General features: G+C 37.8%; 1 protein-coding gene across 7 annotated transcripts in view; it reads right to left on the reverse strand.

Moving 5' to 3' along the window:
• The window catches only part of LOC143253788 (RNA-binding protein Musashi homolog Rbp6-like), a 205,186-nt gene that overhangs the window by 111,870 nt on the left and 73,776 nt on the right, over positions 1-19,540 (reverse strand). For 6 of the 7 annotated variants that reach the window (XM_076508161.1, XM_076508162.1, XM_076508160.1 and 3 more), the window contains exon 6: positions 7,698-7,790. The exons of the other annotated variant lie outside the window; for it this stretch is intronic. In XM_076508161.1, coding sequence (XP_076364276.1) covers positions 7,698-7,790 — 93 coding nt within the window. The remainder of the gene's footprint in view (positions 1-7,697; positions 7,791-19,540) is intronic. 7 annotated transcript variants of the gene reach the window in all.

Genomic DNA, 19,540 nt, shown 5'->3' on the forward strand with positions numbered 1-19,540 from the left:
AGCTCTTGTATAAAGTTACGGAAAAATCCTTTAAAAAAACAAAGGAATAAAGATATTTAAACCTACCCTCTTTTTTTTTTTTACTCGCAGATAATCAGATAATAATAACACTGAAATTATTTCCTTCAACTTTATTTCTATTTTACTTTTCAAATCTTCCGTTTCTGTAAATTCTGGTATTATAAGTATTTATGTTTGTTATATCTTCGGGCCAGGCGGTTAGGGTGCTCCACTCACAACCTGAGGGTTAAGAATCCCCGTCCCACAAAATACGCTCGTCCTTTCAGTCGTGGGGGCGTTATAATGGTGCATTCAATCGCACTATTCTTTGGTAAAAGAGTAGCCAAAGAGTTAGCGGTGGGTGGTGATGATTAGCTGCCTTCCCTCTAGCCTTACATTGCTAAATTAGAGACGGCTAGAGCAGTTAGCCCTCGTGTAGCTTTGTGCGAAATTCAAAAAATAGAAATAAACAAACTTTTACCAACGAATAGTGGGACTGGCCATAACATTATAAAGACCCTATGGCTGAAAGGGCGAGCAAGTTTGGTGTGACGGGGATTCGAACCTGCGACCCTCAGATTATGAGTAGAGTGCCCTGACCATCTGGCCATGCCGGGCCTGAACGAAAAGGACGACGTTGTGTGTGTTTTCTTGTAGCAAAACCACATTTGGCTATCTGCTGAGTCCACCGAGAGGAATCGAACCCCTTATTTTAGTGTTGTAAATCCGTAGACGTACCACTGTTTTAGCGGGGGACTGGACGACATTGATTCTATTATATACCAGAATAGGTCGTGTATGTGAAAATTACAATTCATTATTCCAGGCGGTTGTTCAGTTTTTTCCAATGACCTTGTGTGTTGTAAAGTTCAATATTTCTAAGTATATAATCCAATTTTCTTGCGTTTGGGTAGACGTTTATTCGTTTGTTAACCGCGTACAGTTTATAACCAGCAAACACTGCCTCTATATTCGTATAAACTTGTATAGCTTTACTGTTGGTTTGTTTTTTCCTATAAAATGTTAACTAACTATTCGGTGAATTCCATTCTAAGTTTGAAGAACAGATTTCCCCTTTTTTTGCTGCGTAGGAAGATTTGAAAATAAACAGTTCTAGATAAAACTGGCGCTCTTCGGCCCCCACCCCTTTCGTCTATATGTTTCTAAAGGAAGATTACATTTATCAAATCGATTAACTCAGATCATACACAGAAACTAGGAGGTATTGCTTTTTCTGAAAGAGACATCGATCGATACATCATTATAGACTGCAGTGTTCTCCTGTAGGCGACTTGTCTCCTACTACTGAGTACCTTAACTTAAATCAGAGAGAGAGAGAGGAGTACTGTAAAAAAATAAAAACAAAAAACTTTTAATATTTACTGGGATGGCACTGAAGTTCGTACTACATTCCTATAATTATTATAACCCTAAATTCCTAGGTTCGATCTGGGTATAATCAATCGTGTAACTTTGCATTATAACACACAAAAAAGGTCTCTACAGCTTCGCCTCTCCCTACTGATATGCCTACGGAATTATAACGCTAGAAACTGGGTTTCGATACCCGTGGTGAGCAGAGCACAGATAGTTCACGCGTAGCTTTGCGCTTAACTCCATACAAATCAAACTCTGCAGCGCGTTTTTCAAAATAATAATACGAAAGCAGTAATACAAGAAAATGACGAAGTGCTTTTAAAGTTAAGAAATAAATACAATGTTACGTCCAGGTTTTGGTTTTTGAACTCTAATAAAATCAAATATCATCTCGTGCAAAATAAGCTTACGTTTCTTAAAGTATTTCTAAACAAATCAGATATGATATAGATTAGAAATATGCTTACATAGAAGATATGAAAAGTGGTTTATAGAGAGAAAAAAAAACATCATTGAAAAAACTAACCTATATCATAGTGATGTCTTGAGCTCACACTAAGACTAAACGCCAGTACCTTACTTATGCATACATTAATCTTCATACCAATATTTTACGTTTAAGCGAAAACTTAAAAGCTCAGTATATTTCCTTATTTAGAACTACTAGGTACAGAGCATGCGCACACAAAAATAAAACGGCAATTGGACTTATAGATAATTGGATTACTTTACATGGTAGTTCCGCTCATGGTATTCCACCATTATTATATACCCCTTCTTTTGGAAGTGTGTTAAAAGAACTGTAACATCAGGTAACTTAAAAATAAAAAGACAACCTGTTTGTTTACATAAGTAGAAATATAAATCTGTAGTTCTATCTGTAAAGCTTTCTTTATTTCTACATAAGAAAATTGGGAAAAGTGTAAATTGGAAAAAAGTATCTGAACGTTTCGGTTTTCTTCACGAGATATTACCATGCCTAAACAAGGAAGAGAACAACTTCCTTACAGCTCGAAGAATTATAACTCTTAAACTCGGAGTTCGATTCCCGTGCAGATAGTCATCGGATAGCTTTGTACCCGGAAATAAATAAGTGAATAGAAAGCTTGTAATAATGTGAAATTCAATTTCCACGAATTTTACTCATTGAATATATAAGTGCAGTACTGAAGAAGAGAACCGCTATGAATGTGCACTGGAACATCACGGCGAAATATGGCTTTTACAAAACACAACCAAATCTATTTTCCCACTAACACTGGCGTTGTCCTGGAACCATGCTCGATGCACGAAGGAGAAAAATATCATCAATCAGTTTGAACAAAATCTACGAACTGATGTGACTATGATTTAAAAAAGGAAGTCAATGAGTGATCCTTAGATCAGAGGCTCATTCATGGTCAGTAGAGGAAAAGCGTGGTGGTCAGAAGATGAAAGACTTCTTATTGGTTAATGGATGGATAGTGTGATTATGGTCAGCAAATGAAAAGATTTGTGATGGTCATCAGATGAATAGATTTTTGATGGTTGACAAATGAAAAGCGTGGTGGTGGTCACCAGATTAAAAGCTTATTGGTGGTCAAGAAATGAAAAGCTTTCTGGTAGTCAACGGACTAAAGTTAGCAGAAGAAAATATTTATGATGGTCAGTAAATAAGGAAAAAATGTTATTGGTAGTCAGCACATGAAAAGACTTGCTTATAGTCAGAAGAAGAAATGCTTGTTGATGGTCAGCAAACTTTATATTATGTGTAAATATAGTTGCGGGTTTTCTGAAGTTTTCCCTTTTGTTTGAGGATTAGTATGCTAAGTGGATTATTCGGCTATTTGTTTTTTAAACGAATAAAGAGACTATGTGCTACCATTAAAACTGCTTCAATCTTCGAACCACGGATTATTGATTATTTCTTTTTTGGAATTTCGCGCAAAGTAACACGAGGGCTATCTGCACTAGCTGTTCCTAATGTAGCAGTGTAAGATTAGAGGCAAGATAGCTAGTCCTCACCATCCACTGCCAACTCTTGGATTACTCTTTTACCAACGAATAGTGGGATTAACTGTTACAATATAACACCACCACGACTGAAAGGGCGAGCATGTTTCGTGTGACGGGAATTTGAACCCACTATCCACAGATCCTTTGATTCGCAGCCCGACCTGCTAACCATTAGGCCACGCCTGTTCATTTCATTTTTATTCTATTTTAATCTTTTTTTTTGCGGGGAAGAGGTCAACTGTTTTTTGTCGTTTGTTTAACATTCTTAAACAGAGATTAAAATGCTATTTCTTGAACTACTTATTATATATGTGTTAATTTAATACGTTTAACTCGGGTGCTTGGTAGAAACTTCTAACTATTGTCACATAACCAATGGGCGTCAAGATTAACGTAATTAAATCACTTACTGCTGTCGTACCATACTTTCAAATTTTACTTGGCCCGGCATGGCCAGGTGGTTAAGGCGCTCGACTCGTAACCTGACGGTCGCGGGTTTGAATTTCCGTCGCACCAAACATGCTCGTCCTTTCAGTCGTGGGGGTATTATAATATCACGGTCAATCTCACTATTCATTGGAAAAAGAGTAGCCCAAGAGTTGGCGGTGGGTGGTGATGTGATAACTAGCTGCCTTCCCTCTAGTCTTACATTGCTAAATTATGGACGGCTAGCGCAGATAGCCCTTGTGTAACTTTGCGCGAAATTAAAAAAAAAAATTACTTATTACTAACGGTCCAAAAACAAGTGAGATAATGTATCACACTACGTGCGGAACGTGGCTCCGTCTCCCCCTTTATCCCCAACTCAACCACTGGATCACTAAATTTGTGAATAAGAAAATTATTTTCCATTTCCAAGCATGTTTAATGGCGTTCTGGTTGTACACAGGTAGCTAGATCACTGTACGTACAAGTAAAAAAGAAAAGAAAAAAAATGTTACCCAACAAAATGTCTTTCCGGTGTACAGTTACATTCCATCGCGTGCGTGCAGGACTTCCTAGTTATTAGAATGTGCGACAAGCATACAGCTCTGTTAATTGTCACGAAACCGTGATTCGAATCCCTTGTTAACAATCAGTTCCTGTTCAGAACTATTGCATTTAATCTACTTTAGTAAATGGGACTCTACTGTCAACACAAATGATTTACTCTATTGTCTCTCAGGGTAGAGTCTTCCAAAATATAGAACGTCCTCTCCCATTGAAACGCAAAATTATCTCATGGAGATGGGGGGTGGGGATGGGCAGCAAGCAATTATAATAGACTTAGTAGTGAAATAATGCGAGATTAAACATGTCAATGTATTTTTTTTATTAATGAAACTAATAAAGAATTTCTACAATACATCAGACGTACTGTTGGTGTGAACGTGGTTGGTAATCACACTTTTTGTTGTTTTTCTCCTCACGATGAATATAAAACAAGTTAACACCAACAATACGTTTGATACTTTTCATTATGATATAGGTCCAATTTATCTCTCTTTGGTTAACTCGTATTCTGGGTTACTACTGAGAAGTGAAATCGTTAGAAACTATACAATCCAATAAGAAACGTTGATGTAGATTCAACTGGATCTCTCTTAAAGTTAGACCTCGAAATTAAATAATTTTCAGAATAATAAGTTTATTTATTACTACATAGCGTGTTCTTGTATTACATCTCACTACTTAATGCAAGCAACTATATTTATTAAAGGTGAGATATGGATGACAAAAGTTGAGGAAACAGAGATGTCCCTATCTAACCTCTGGTTAAAAATATTTATTTATTCAAACATTTAACGGAACGTTTGCCACCTATCGATTGATGTTCCTTCAATTCTTAATCATTACTATAATTTATTCTTCAATCTGACGCTGTAAAAATTGGTTAATTTGCCCAAAATACGCCCAGAAAGTCAGAGAAAAACGAACAGACGAAAGTTCACTCTTGAAAAGCACGTTCTGGACTTTTATAATAGATTCTAGGATGCTGTCTTACGCAAAAGCTTAGTACTTAACAACAAACAAACACGTCTTACTTGAAAATCAAATAAAAAACAAACACTAATTAGGCAATCACTCTAGGGGGCGCTGCGAACCAAATATTTTTTTATTGATCGGCTGGCACTTATCGTCGTAATATAAATCATCATCATAAAACAATACATCTTAAACAAAGGCCGATGACCTGATTTTGAAGCGAATTTCCAAGTTATGTCTGAAGCCCATCTATTATAGCTACTGCCTATTCCACATCCGACATCAAAGATAAAAACCTAATTTCATGTCGTCTCACTACGTGTTTACACTTATTTAAATGAAGAGTTCTATTTTACTTACAGTTCTTCATGTATTCACATTTTTTATACTGCTTACAGATTTCCCTTTAACTTCAATCTTCCATTTATAACGCGAGTTTTACTCGTCAGCTCACGCGATTGTGTAAATGTTACACCTCATTTCACACGTGAGATGAGTCACTGGCTGATAAGAACAAAACACCCCCCTTCCCCCAAAGAAAAAAACGTGTGAAAGCAACAACAACGAAACAAGTCACATGTTAACTAACCGACAAGACAGAGAAACAGGTAAAACCAGTGCTGCTGGTGAGTGATGTTACCAGAGAGAACGGATGTACCATAGACTTGCTTTATTAACTGCGCCCTTATCACTACGGCAACATGAGTGACGTATTGGAAAGAACTAGGCAGGTGCGACCCAAACCGGACCGAACGTACAAAGCCTTGGGTATAGTATACGGGTCTCTCATTTAACTGGCTTGGAACAATTCTAAGGTTTTATGGAATGTGAATATTAGAACAACTCACAATGAAAACCTGTCTTCTTTTTTTTAAAAAAAAGTTTTAATGAATTCCTTAGCGCTGCTTATTACTGGTTTCTTCCAAACGGATCAGGGCGTTTTCACAGTGTGGGGAATATTACATTTATTCCCTCTCTTTGGCAAATATATCTATAGCCTACCTACAAACAGCGCCCTTTTTGACATTGTGGGGACTATTATATTTCTTCCTTTTCTTTGGTAAATATTTTTATATTTGTTTCATTGACATCTAACTAAACGTTCAGGAACTGTTATGCGCAGAAGGATACACTTGAGTTCTTTATTACTTAGTGACAAGCAAGTTACAAACACTCGAGCTTTCTCGAAACTTCACCGCTATAAACACACAGCCTCTTCATTTTTCCGAATTATTTTTACACACACACACACACATAAACACTGGTGATCCGATGTCCAAAAGAATCAGTTTTCATGATCTATCACGTCTGAACCCGAGTACTTGTAAAAGCATATGTTTGTTTTTCAAGAAATTCTTCCTCCAGAATGTACTCTTTCCAAACCTCGTGGCGAACTTCATATTTTATTATTTATCTCTGCATCGGAGGCCGCTCTTATCAGGTCACAGGTAGAAGGGTCCGAGGTTCGAGACGTGATGTCGCAAACCACCTTATGCACTTTCAGCTGTGGGTGTTCAATAAAGCTGAAAGTCAATCCCTTCACTCGGTTCAAAGAACCGGAGACAGCCCTTCCCTCTAATCAGTAGTTCCAAATTAGGGTAGGTTGTATTTGAATCCTCGGGTGGGTCACTGATCTGGCCGTTTAGCCCACGTGCGCACAAGGTGCCGTTCAGGTTGGAAGTTCCAATTCTAGTTAATCGTAATGTTAGTGTTTTTCTACCCTTAGGCAACTTTACATTGCAAAAGTTCTGCACTAATACAGTCGTTATACTAATTAGCTATTTTTTGCACCTCGCTTACGTTGTTTTTTAAGTCTTATCATTTATTAATCTTTAAAATCGTAAATCGTACTTTCCCGATAGATGTCGCACAATGAGCTGCTTAAGTTCGTTTCAGAAGTTCGCGCAAAGTTGCGCGAGGTTTACCTGCGCCAGCCGTCCCTAATTTAGCAGTGAAGTGTGTGTGTGTGTTTTTCGTATAGCAAAGCCACAAAGGGCTATCTGCTCAGCCCACCGAGGGGAATCGAACCCCTGATTTTAGCGTTGTAAATCCGGAGACGTACCGCTGTACCAGCGGGGGAGCTTTAGCAGTGAAAGACTCGAGGAAAGGCAGCTAGTCATCACATCACCACCTACCGCCAACTCTTGAGCTACTCTTTTACCAAGGAATAGTGGGATTGACCGTCACGTTATAACGCCCCCACTGCTGAAACAGCATGTTTGGTAGGATGGGAATACGAACGCGCGACCATCTGGCTACGAGTCGAGCGCCCCCTAGCCAGGCTGCTGCTTGCTTTAGTAGGAAATGTTTTAACTGTGTCGTGTGTGCTTGTTAATATATAAAGCAATGTTTGAACTTACCCGTCCATACTGTTGGAAATAGTTTTTCACGTCCTCCAGGGTGGTTGGAGCGGAAAGACCCCCAACAAATATTTTTTTTGTTCTCGTCACCATCTGTGAAGACAAAAGAAAACGGAACACGTTCTGACTTTGAAATTAAATAAAAGCACATTATTGCATGTCTCTAAACACAATTGAATTTATGACATACGGAACTTCAAATTACTTTCTTGAATCACATACTCTATCGAAATACTTCAAACATAAAATCTGTTTGGTTTAAAGCAAAGCCCATATTGGGCTATCTGCTGTACCGACGTGTGAATTCGAATCCCGGATGTTAACGTTGAAAGCCCATAAACTTACCGCGCTCTCCTACCGGGGGACAAACATAAGGTAATATGTCTACACATTTACTGTTATTTCTCTTTCGATGGAAATAGAAAATCATTTTTTTAAATGAAAAAGATTAAAGTGAAACACCTAACAATAACCGCTTCTAAAAGCAGTTTTTCTGGCGTTGTCACCACTGGAATCCTTTTATTTCCTTATGAGGCTTAAACTTAGAATATAAACATCAGTTCAGGGGGAGTGTCACTTTTTAACACGCAATTATACTGGTATAAAACAAGTTCAACGTATGATATATTCATTACTATAACCGAGTCAGCGTTCCGTGTAAAAACGTTTAAGCTATAACATATATTATTATAGAACACTTTTTCTTTGCTCTATCGGTCGATCATTTCGCGATAAAGTGCAGAACACACGTAACGGATTAATTATCTTACTTCTGGATCACGTGAACTACGTTGATGCGAAATACGTGATCACTGTCCATCTTATAGAACCGTCAAACGGTAATTCGGTACTGATACATAACGCTACTCGCATCTTTTACTTTCAGGCAACTTAAAATAACTACTGTCGGAGAGTGTAAGATAGGCCCGTGAATAGCAAACGTATTAATAACTTAACGAGAGATCAGCGACCCATAGTGGGTCTACGGCATTATAATATATTGAACAGTAATCCACGTGCTGTCTGTTTTAAATCACATGCATTGTACGCTCAAACGAAGTTACGATACAGGCGAAAACGTACCACCACCCACTAACCATAGCAACCTTAGCAGAAATGATTTTTACCTTTATTACTATCGAGGGCACAAAGCTAGGAAAGGAACTACGAAGCTCGAGAGAAGGAAATCTCACGTGGGCTTAAAGCTAACCTAAACACCAACCTACGTCTTTAAGCAAGGCTACACCCTTAACACCAAATTTGGATTATTATAATAATCTCGTGTCCAAATAGCAAGACCTTCGAATAAACTGCCTTCGGGCACTTTGGTGGATCTGGCGTTACTGACCTCAAAGGTGTGGTAATAAGTAGATAGCCCCCTTCCACCTCACCACCCTACCTGTCCGAATGCAATAAATGAGCAAGCTTTTCTTTCTTACAAAAAGGAAACACAAACTTATTATGAACATTCACACAAGTAAAACTCGTCGGATTTTCATGACATGGCTATGTCGTTATATACTTGTCAAGGACGAGTTGGTGTCTTTGTCCTGGCACAAAATCAAGTTTCAAAACATGCTGCAAAGGTGATGATCACGTCAATACTTTAGTTTAATAGGTAGAAAACTGAAGTGACACACAAGAGGTGCCAGGTTCGAACTCAGGAGTACCTACAATTGAGATTATTACGTAAATACGATATCCTTACATTCAGATAAACTTCAGACCACAGTTATCGTTAAAAAGTACGAAGTTCGTTTCTTGGTAGATGGCGTAGTTAAAATAAGTAACTAATGAACAATGCCCTGGAGCTATGCAGTAACATCTGAGTTGGGAAAACGGTCTTTTTTAAGTTAATACAATAATTTACAGAATTAAAAATATCAATTATTTCGGAAGAACGTAGCCCGAATGCAAGTAGACGAGTCTTGCGTGTGTGTGTATACGAGTCTGTGTAACAAAATCCAACAGTAACCGTTAAAAAATAATAAGGAATGTCAAAGGCGTGATCGGCATCACTGGCTGGTCAATTCGTCCTGCGTTAGAGCTTTGGATTGCGAATCTGGCGAGTTGAGTCCAAAAACATTCCACTCACTCTAAGCTGCAGGTGCGTTATAAGAGTGACAATTAGCCCCTCAGTGTAGAAATGGATGGAAGGGTACCGCTGACTGGCTACTTTCCCCTCTGGTCAATCTATCAAAACTTGAGGACTGAAGTAGGTAACATAAGTTGTGATGGTACAAATACAAAAAAATATGTTTGACAGTTGGTTATAAGGAAGCGCTGTTTCTTCAGATTTAGTTCTGTATTAAAATACTATTTAAAAAAACACAACAACAAATTATTTGTGATTAATTTGTTAGCAGTCCAAAATAAAGAACCATATCCAAGTACAGATTCCTCGTGTTCTGTCGAGTTCATTTAGCGACGTATAGCATGCAGACATATTAATACACGTTAACCATTACGATAACCAATCAGGCTACACAAGCCAATAAATTTAACATTGTGTCCAAGTTGCAGGTAAGTAAAAAACTGCCCCCCCCCAAAAAAAAAGAGGTGGGGTAGTAAAAAGTTAATAAAAATAACACAAAGAAACAACAACGAGAAATGAGAACAAGAGGGAACTGATCACCAGTCAAGACAATTAAAAAGTAATAATAATGTGAAAATACATTATTTTATAATTTCACACGGCCACAAGAGGGCGGTGTAAACAAACTAGCGGGTACCCGTATCAATAATGAATAAAGAAAGAAAAAATCAATTACACTCGGGATCTCGCACTGCAATGATTTATTATTTTATGAATAAAGTTACAGAAATGGGATTTTTGTATTCTGTGACTTAGCTGGTGAAGAAAGACGTTGCTGGTTTAAGAAATTGGTGATCGCTAAGAAGGCCCCACCTTCCTCCAGTGGGTAAAAGGCAAGGTTGCGGACTTATAACACTAAAAATTGGGTTTGGTTGTCACAGCACAGATGGCCAATTTTTACCTTTGTGTTTAACGTGAAACAAACAAACGAAATCGTTAAGAAGGCTAAAGATGGTAATCTTAAAAGAGAACCAAGAGAGGCAATTGTTACGAGTTCTTCAGATTCGTTGGAGGTATAACAACAACCAGCAAAACGGCATAAAAAGAAAAACAGCTTCTAGTCTGATAGAAACAGTACGATACTATTCAACCCAGACTGATTACCTTTAAAACTGGACAATAGCTAGGGGGAACGGCCCCCTGTAATGTCGTTTGTCAAATCTAATACCGTCCGTTAACCTAATTTTAGACTTATTCTTGGTTTGATCCCCAATATATGTTTCACTGACCCTCCCCTACTTAAGAAAAGCTGATACTAGGAAAATAAAAAAAAACCTTGCCCTACAACGACTTCTATACACTTTATCTATACGTTTTTGAGCTGGTCAAAAGGTAAGACCTTAGCTTATATAGCTCCCTCTGGTGAAATATATGAAAATAAATATTTTTTAGCTACATAAGTCATCAAATTAAGGTACATATATATGTGCTAAGGTCACCTATCACTGTAGATTGAGAAGTAAGAGATGTTAGTACAAGTTATTTGATAAGTAACCGTATTTGTTGTGTAATTTTTAGACCGATATCTCGTTATTAAGCGATATACAAAAAAAAACACAAAAAAAAACCTTCCGCAGCATTAAAATAATAACCTAGAACAAAATGGGAACTCCATAGTGAGTTTATTTTTAGCACCTAGTGGACAAGTTTGTTATCAACTACAATATGAGGAGAAATTTAAATGATTCATAAATAAACTTCGACAGAAAAGAATCTTTGAAACTTTTCGTGATACTAACATTCCCGGAAAAATTCGAAATCTCTTTCGACAAAGAAATATGCTTCCAGAAATCCAGAACCTTTCTTAGTTCTAAATGCGCTTTGGAGGTAATATTATACTTTCCCTTAAAGTTGTATACAAAGATAAGAGTTGATCGTCAAGTGTAGGGAGCTCGTGTTATGGGATAATATCGTGGTGGTAAAGGCCCACCTACTTCACGAGCGAAAAAGCAAACATTACTTCTAAAAATAGGTTAGTTTAGATTATGAAGCGCCACAATCAGAGCACGAGCTTCTGTGAAGTAAAATGTTCTTCTAATTAGTGTTTAAAGATAGAAGGCTTTACAAACATTTTTTAATATGTATAACTATACGTGAAACACATTGGGCTCTTAAAATCTCTGAAGAAACAACAAAAAAACACGTGACAAGCATCTTCTTCTTTTGCTATGAGCATATTTATAGGTTAAACTAAAAAAAAAACTCGAAAAAATTCAAGACTAAGTCAAATAAAGTCATAAATATATTTTTAGTTCTGGTTTTAGACAACTTTAAGATCGTTACTTCTCCAGATAACTATGTGTGTGTATGTTTGTTTCAGAACTTTCGCGAAAAATTAACCAAGCTTCATTTTGTGTAAAGCTGTACACAATACAGAGCTGATAGACCAGAAGGAAGGGAACAAGTCATCAGTGCTCTCCGCCAAGTGTTGGATTCTCCCAATCAAATAGGGAAATTCAACTAATTTCTAGGTTGGTGTGCATTTTTCATGGCAACGAATCGTGAACCAGAAATTACCGAATTCACAGCCAGAGTAAAATAACCACTGGGCCATGTATCCTGAAAGAACAGATTGACTCAACTTGCTTGAAAAACACTGTCGCCGTTGTTTGATGCATCTAGTACGTACAACATTCCAGTTCATCTGAAACCATCTGTGAAAACCCACATGGAGAACTGAGACAAATAGTTTTTTCACACATGGAGGGCCCGGTATGGCCAGGCGGGTCGCGGTTCGAATCCCCGTCGCACCAAACATGCTCGCCCTTTCAGACGTGTGGGCGTTATAATGTTACAGTCAATCCCACTATTCGTTGGTAAAAGGGTAGCCCAAGAGTTGACGGTGGTGGTAGTGACTAGCTGCCTTCCCTCTAGTCTTACATTGCTAAATTAGGGACGGCTAGTGCAGATAGCCCTCGTGTAGCTTTGCGCGAAATTAAAAACAAACCCACATGGAAACCTGAGACAAACAGTTTTTCAGACAGATTCCATGATTACTGAATAGTACTCCATTTCAACAAGCGCAATGACCAACTATGAGAGGTTTTTAATTAAAGCTAGTGATAACGACTGTTTATATATTTATTCTCTGTATTCTAGTACAGTGTAGAGGGATACAATAGTGGTCACTCGTAGAAAGTAATAAACTTATATTTAAGGCGATGTAAAATAAATACCATGATCTATAAATTCCTGTCATGTTTGTAACGACATATGGACACGTACAAACGATGCACAGAAAGTTCCACAAATAGCGGATATATCTGGCTGTCTGAACAGACATGACAACTAACCCATTTCCGTCAAACGGGTAAATCTACATGCACACTGAACAAAAATTGTCACACGACCCACTTTCGTGGAAAATTGATAATAAATGTGTTTCAGATCCAGACATTGTGATTTTAATGATGAAGCTAGAAGACTGTGGAAGATGGATAATAAATGTGTTTCAGATCCAGACATTGTGATTTTAATGATGAAGCTAGAAGACTGTGGAAGATGGATAATAAATGTGTTTCAGATCCAGATATATTAATTTTAATGGCGAAGCTAGAAGACTGTGGAAGCTGGATAATAAATGAGGCCACTGTGGCAGGTGCATCTGCAATGAAGATTACACAGAATGGTGGTGGCTGTTAAATGAATCAGCCTTTCTTACGATACCAGCATGGCCTTCAACCAGAAAAACTGCCACATACTGATTCACAAAAGTGAAACGAAGCAGGGAACAAAGAACACGAGAATAGATATCCCCAGGTCCATGATGGACGCTAGAGAAATCTGTGGAGAACAAACTCATTCATGTGGGACACGACAGGACGTTCATGGGGGTCCTCAGTCTTCTAAGAAAAGCACAGAGCAGTGATCGCAAACTATGGAATCAGGTACAGTGACCGATGCGCATGCGTGAAGAAAGCTAAATGAAACACATGCTTCAAATGTTCGAATCTTGTTTCTAAAGTTACAAGCCGTTTCATAATTTCTCTCTTTTTCTTTTTGGAAGAGGGGGGCGAGTCACATGGATTTAATTCAAAAACTGTACTGAAACCGTAACACTCATACAACAAAGACAACCAAAGTAAGCGACACATTTAACTTCGTACTAGCATGTTAGAAACAATGATTTAAAATTAAGTTCTATTCGTTACATTTACCTCTCATAAACTGACAGTTAAATACCTGATTTTAGCAACCTTTATGTAAAACACTAAAATGTGGGGGAGGGGAGAAGTCTCCGTAAGCATACACTTGTCCGCCACCTATTGTTGAGGTACGTAATCTGATTATAATAATTCTCAGAGCCTTGTGTCTTATAAAACAGGTTCACGATATGATGCAGCACTTTTATCTACCAGATGGTTGTATATTTTAAGATGACAGTGTACTTATCCACATTCCAAAAGGCTTCAGACTGTTTGTTAAGGATGAAAAAAGCCACTTTCTTTAGTTAGTGTTGATGATGTCGTTACATATTGTTTGTTAAGGATGAAAAGATCACCTTCTTTAGCGTTGACGATGTCGTTACATATTGTTTGTTAAGGATGAAAAGACCACCTTCTTTAGTGTTGACGATGTCGTTACATATTGTTTGTTAAGGATGAAAAGACCACCTTCTTTATTGTTGATGACGTCGTTACACAGTTTGTTAAGGATGAAAAGACCACCTTCTTTATTGTTGACGACGTCGTTACACAGTTTGTTAAGGATGAAAAGACCACCTTCTTTATTGTTGACGATGTCGTTACAGAGTTTGTTAAGGATGAAAAGACCACCTTCTTTATTGTTGATGACGTCGTTACACAGTTTGTTAAGGATGAAAAGACCACCTTCTTTATTGTTGACGATGTCGTTACACTGTTTGTTGATGATGAAAAGACCACCTTCTTTATTGTTGATGACGTCGTTACACAGTTTGTTAAGGATGAAAAGACCACCTTCTTTATTGTTGATGACGTCGTTACACAGTTTGTTAAGGATGAAAAGACCACCTTCTTTAGTGTTGACGATGTCGTTACACTGTTTGTTGATGATGGAAAGACCACCTTCTTTATTGTTGATGACGTCGTTACACAGTTTGTTAAGGATGAAAAGACCACCTTCTTTATTGTTGACGATGTCGTTACACAGTTTGTTAAGGATGAAAAGACCACCTTCTTTATTGTTGATGACGTCGTTACACAGTTTGTTAAGGATGAAAAGACCACCTTCTTTAGTGTTGACGATGTCGTTACACTGTTTGTTGATGATGGAAAGACCACCTTCTTTATTGTTGATGACGTCGTTACACAGTTTGTTAAGGATGAAAAGACCACCTTCTTTATTGTTGATGACGTCGTTACACAGTTTGTTAAGGATGAAAAGACCACCTTCTTTATTGTTGATGACGTCGTTACACAGTTTGTTAAGGATGAAAAGACCACCTTCTTTATTGTTGATGACGTCGTTACACTGTTTGTTGATGATGGAAAGACCACCTTCTTTATTGTTGATGACGTCGTCACACAGTTTGTTAAGGATGAAAAGACCACCTTCTTTATTGTTGACGACGTCGTTACACCGTTTGTTAAGGATGAAAAGACCACCTTCTTTATTGTTGACGATGTCGTTACACAGTTTGTTAAGGATGAAAAGACCACCTTCTTTATTGTTGACGATGTCGTTACACAGTTTGTTGATGATGAAAAGACCACCTTCTTTATTGTTGATGACGTCGTTACACAGTTTGTTAAGGATGAAAAGACCACCTTCTTTATTGTTGATGACGTCGTTACACAGTTTGTTAAGGATGAAAAGACCACCTTCTTTATTGTTGATGACGTCGTTACACAGTTTGTTAAGGATGAAAAGACCACCTTCTTTATTGTTGATGACGTCGTTACACAGTTTGTTAAGGATGAAAAGACCACCTTCTTTAGTGTTGACGATGTCGTTACACTGTTTGTTGATGATGGAAAGACCACCTTCTTTAGTGTTGACGATGTCGTTACACTGTTTGTTGATGATGGAAAGACCACCTTCTTTATTGTTGATGACGTCGTTACACAGTTTGTTAAGGATGAAAAGACCACCTTCTTTATTGTTGATGACGTCGTTACACAGTTTGTTAAGGATGAAAAGACCACCTTCTTTATTGTTGATGACGTCGTTACACAGTTTGTTAAGGATGAAAAGACCACCTTCTTTATTGTTGATGACGTCGTTACACAGTTTGTTAAGGATGAAAAGACCACCTTCTTTAGTGTTGACGATGTCGTTACACTGTTTGTTGATGATGGAAAGACCACCTTCTTTATTGTTGATGACGTCGTTACACAGTTTGTTAAGGATGAAAAGACCACCTTCTTTATTGTTGATGACGTCGTTACACAGTTTGTTAAGGATGAAAAGACCACCTTCTTTATTGTTGATGACGTCGTTACACTGTTTGTTGATGATGGAAAGACCACCTTCTTTATTGTTGATGACGTCGTTACACAGTTTGTTAAGGATGAAAAGACCACCTTCTTTAGTGTTGACGATGTCGTTACACTGTTTGTTGATGATGGAAAGACCACCTTCTTTATTGTTGACGACGTCGTTACACAGTTTGTTAAGGATGAAAAGACCACCTTCTTTATTGTTGACGATGTCGTTACACAGTTTGTTAAGGATGAAAAGACCACCTTCTTTATTGTTGATGACGTCGTTACAGAGTTTGTTAAGGATGAAATGACCACCTTCTTTATTGTTGATGACGTCGTTATACAGTTTGTTAAGGATGAAAAGACCACCTTCTTTATTGTTGATGACGTCGTTACACTGTTTGTTGATGATGGAAAGACCACCTTCTTTATTGTTGATGACGTCGTTACACAGTTTGTTAAGGATGAAAAGACCACCTTCTTTATTGTTGATGACGTCGTTACACAGTTTGTTAAGGATGAAAAGACCACCTTCTTTATTGTTGACGATGTCGTTACACAGTTTGTTGATGATGAAAAGACCACCTTCTTTATTGTTGATGACGTCGTTACACAGTTTGTTAAGGATGAAAAGACCACCTTCTTTATTGTTGATGACGTCGTTACACAGTTTGTTAAGGATGAAAAGACCACCTTCTTTATTGTTGATGACGTCGTTACACAGTTTGTTAAGGATGAAAAGACCACCTTCTTTAGTGTTGATGATGGAAAGACCACCTTCTTTATTGTTGATAACGTCGTTACACAGTTTGTTAAGGATGAAAAGACCACCTTCTTTATTGTTGATGACGTCGTTACACAGTTTGTTAAGGATGAAAAGACCACCTTCTTTATTGTTGATGACGTCGTTACACAGTTTGTTAAGGATGAAAAGACCACCTTCTTTATTGTTGATGACGTCGTTACACAGTTTGTTAAGGATGAAAAGACCACCTTCTTTAGTGTTGACGATGTCGTTACACTGTTTGTTGATGATGGAAAGACCACCTTCTTTATTGTTGATGACGTCGTTACACAGTTTGTTAAGGATGAAAAGACCACCTTCTTTATTGTTGATGACGTCGTTACACAGTTTGTTAAGGATGAAAAGACCACCTTCTTTATTGTTGATGACGTCGTTACACAGTTTGTTAAGGATGAAAAGACCACCTTCTTTATTGTTGATGACGTCGTTACACAGTTTGTTAAGGATGAAAAGACCACCTTCTTTAGTGTTGACGATGTCGTTACACTGTTTGTTGATGATGGAAAGACCACCTTCTTTAGTGTTGACGATGTCGTTACACTGTTTGTTGATGATGGAAAGACCACCTTCTTTATTGTTGATGACGTCGTTACACAGTTTGTTAAGGATGAAAAGACCACCTTCTTTATTGTTGATGACGTCGTTACACAGTTTGTTAAGGATGAAAAGACCACCTTCTTTATTGTTGATGACGTCGTTACACAGTTTGTTAAGGATGAAAAGACCACCTTCTTTATTGTTGATGACGTCGTTACACAGTTTGTTAAGGATGAAAAGACCACCTTCTTTAGTGTTGACGATGTCGTTACACTGTTTGTTGATGATGGAAAGACCACCTTCTTTATTGTTGATGACGTCGTTACACAGTTTGTTAAGGATGAAAAGACCACCTTCTTTATTGTTGATGACGTCGTTACACAGTTTGTTAAGGATGAAAAGACCACCTTCTTTATTGTTGATGACGTCGTTACACTGTTTGTTGATGATGGAAAGACCACCTTCTTTATTGTTGATGACGTCGTTACACAGTTTGTTAAGGATGAAAAGACCACCTTCTTTAGTGTTGACGATGTCGTTACACTGTTTGTTGATGATGGAAAGACCACCTTCTTTATTGTTGACGACGTCGTTACACAGTTTGTTAAGGATGAAAAGACCACCTTCTTTATTGTTGACGATGTCGTTACACAGTTTGTTAAGGATGAAAAGACCACCTTCTTTATTGTTGATGACGTCGTTACAGAGTTTGTTAAGGATGAAATGACCACCTTCTTTATTGTTGATGACGTCGTTATACAGTTTGTTAAGGATGAAAAGACCACCTTCTTTATTGTTGATGACGTCGTTACACTGTTTGTTGATGATGGAAAGACCACCTTCTTTATTGTTGATGACGTCGTTACACAGTTTGTTAAGGATGAAAAGACCACCTTCTTTATTGTTGATGACGTCGTTACACAGTTTGTTAAGGATGAAAAGACCACCTTCTTTAGTGTTGACGATGTCGTTACACTGTTTGTTGATGATGGAAAGACCACCTTCTTTATTGTTGATGACGTCGTTACACAGTTTGTTAAGGATGAAAAGACCACCTTCTTTATTGTTGATGACGTCGTTACACAGTTTGTTAAGGATGAAAAGACCACCTTTTTTATTGTTGATGACGTCGTTACACAGTTTGTTAAGGATGAAAAGACCACCTTCTTTAGTGTTGACGATGTCGTTACACTGTTTGTTGATGATGGAAAGACCACCTTCTTTATTGTTGATAACGTCGTTACACAGTTTGTTAAGGATGAAAAGACCACCTTCTTTATTGTTGATGACGTCGTTACACAGTTTGTTAAGGATGAAAAGACCACCTTCTTTATTGTTGATGACGTCGTTACACAGTTTGTTAAGGATGAAAAGACCACCTTCTTTATTGTTGATGACGTCGTTACACAGTTTGTTAAGGATGAAAAGACCACCTTCTTTATTGTTGATGACGTCGTTACACAGTTTGTTAAGGATGAAAAGACCACCTTCTTTAGTGTTGACGATGTCGTTACACTGTTTGTTGATGATGGAAAGACCACCTTCTTTATTGTTGATGACGTCGTTACACAGTTTGTTAAGGATGAAAAGACCACCTTCTTTATTGTTGATGACGTCGATACACAGTTTGTTAAGGATGAAAAGACCACCTTCTTTATTGTTGATGACGTTGTTACACTGTTTGTTGATGATGGAAAGACCACCTTCTTTATTGTTGATGACGTCGTTACACAGTTTGTTAAGGATGAAAAGACCACCTTCTTTAGTGTTGACGATGTCGTTACACTGTTTGTTGATGATGGAAAGACCACCTTCTTTATTGTTGACGACGTCGTTACACAGTTTGTTAAGGATGAAAAGACCACCTTCTTTATTGTTGACGATGTCGTTACAGAGTTTGTTAAGGATGAAAAGACCACCTTCTTTATTGTTGATGACGTCGTTACAGAGTTTGTTAAGGATGAAATGACCACCTTCTTTATTGTTGATGACGTCGTTATAC

This window comes from Tachypleus tridentatus, chromosome 6 (genome assembly GCF_004210375.1).
Source record: "Tachypleus tridentatus isolate NWPU-2018 chromosome 6, ASM421037v1, whole genome shotgun sequence".
NCBI classification, from domain to species: Eukaryota; Metazoa; Arthropoda; class Merostomata; order Xiphosura; family Limulidae; genus Tachypleus; species Tachypleus tridentatus.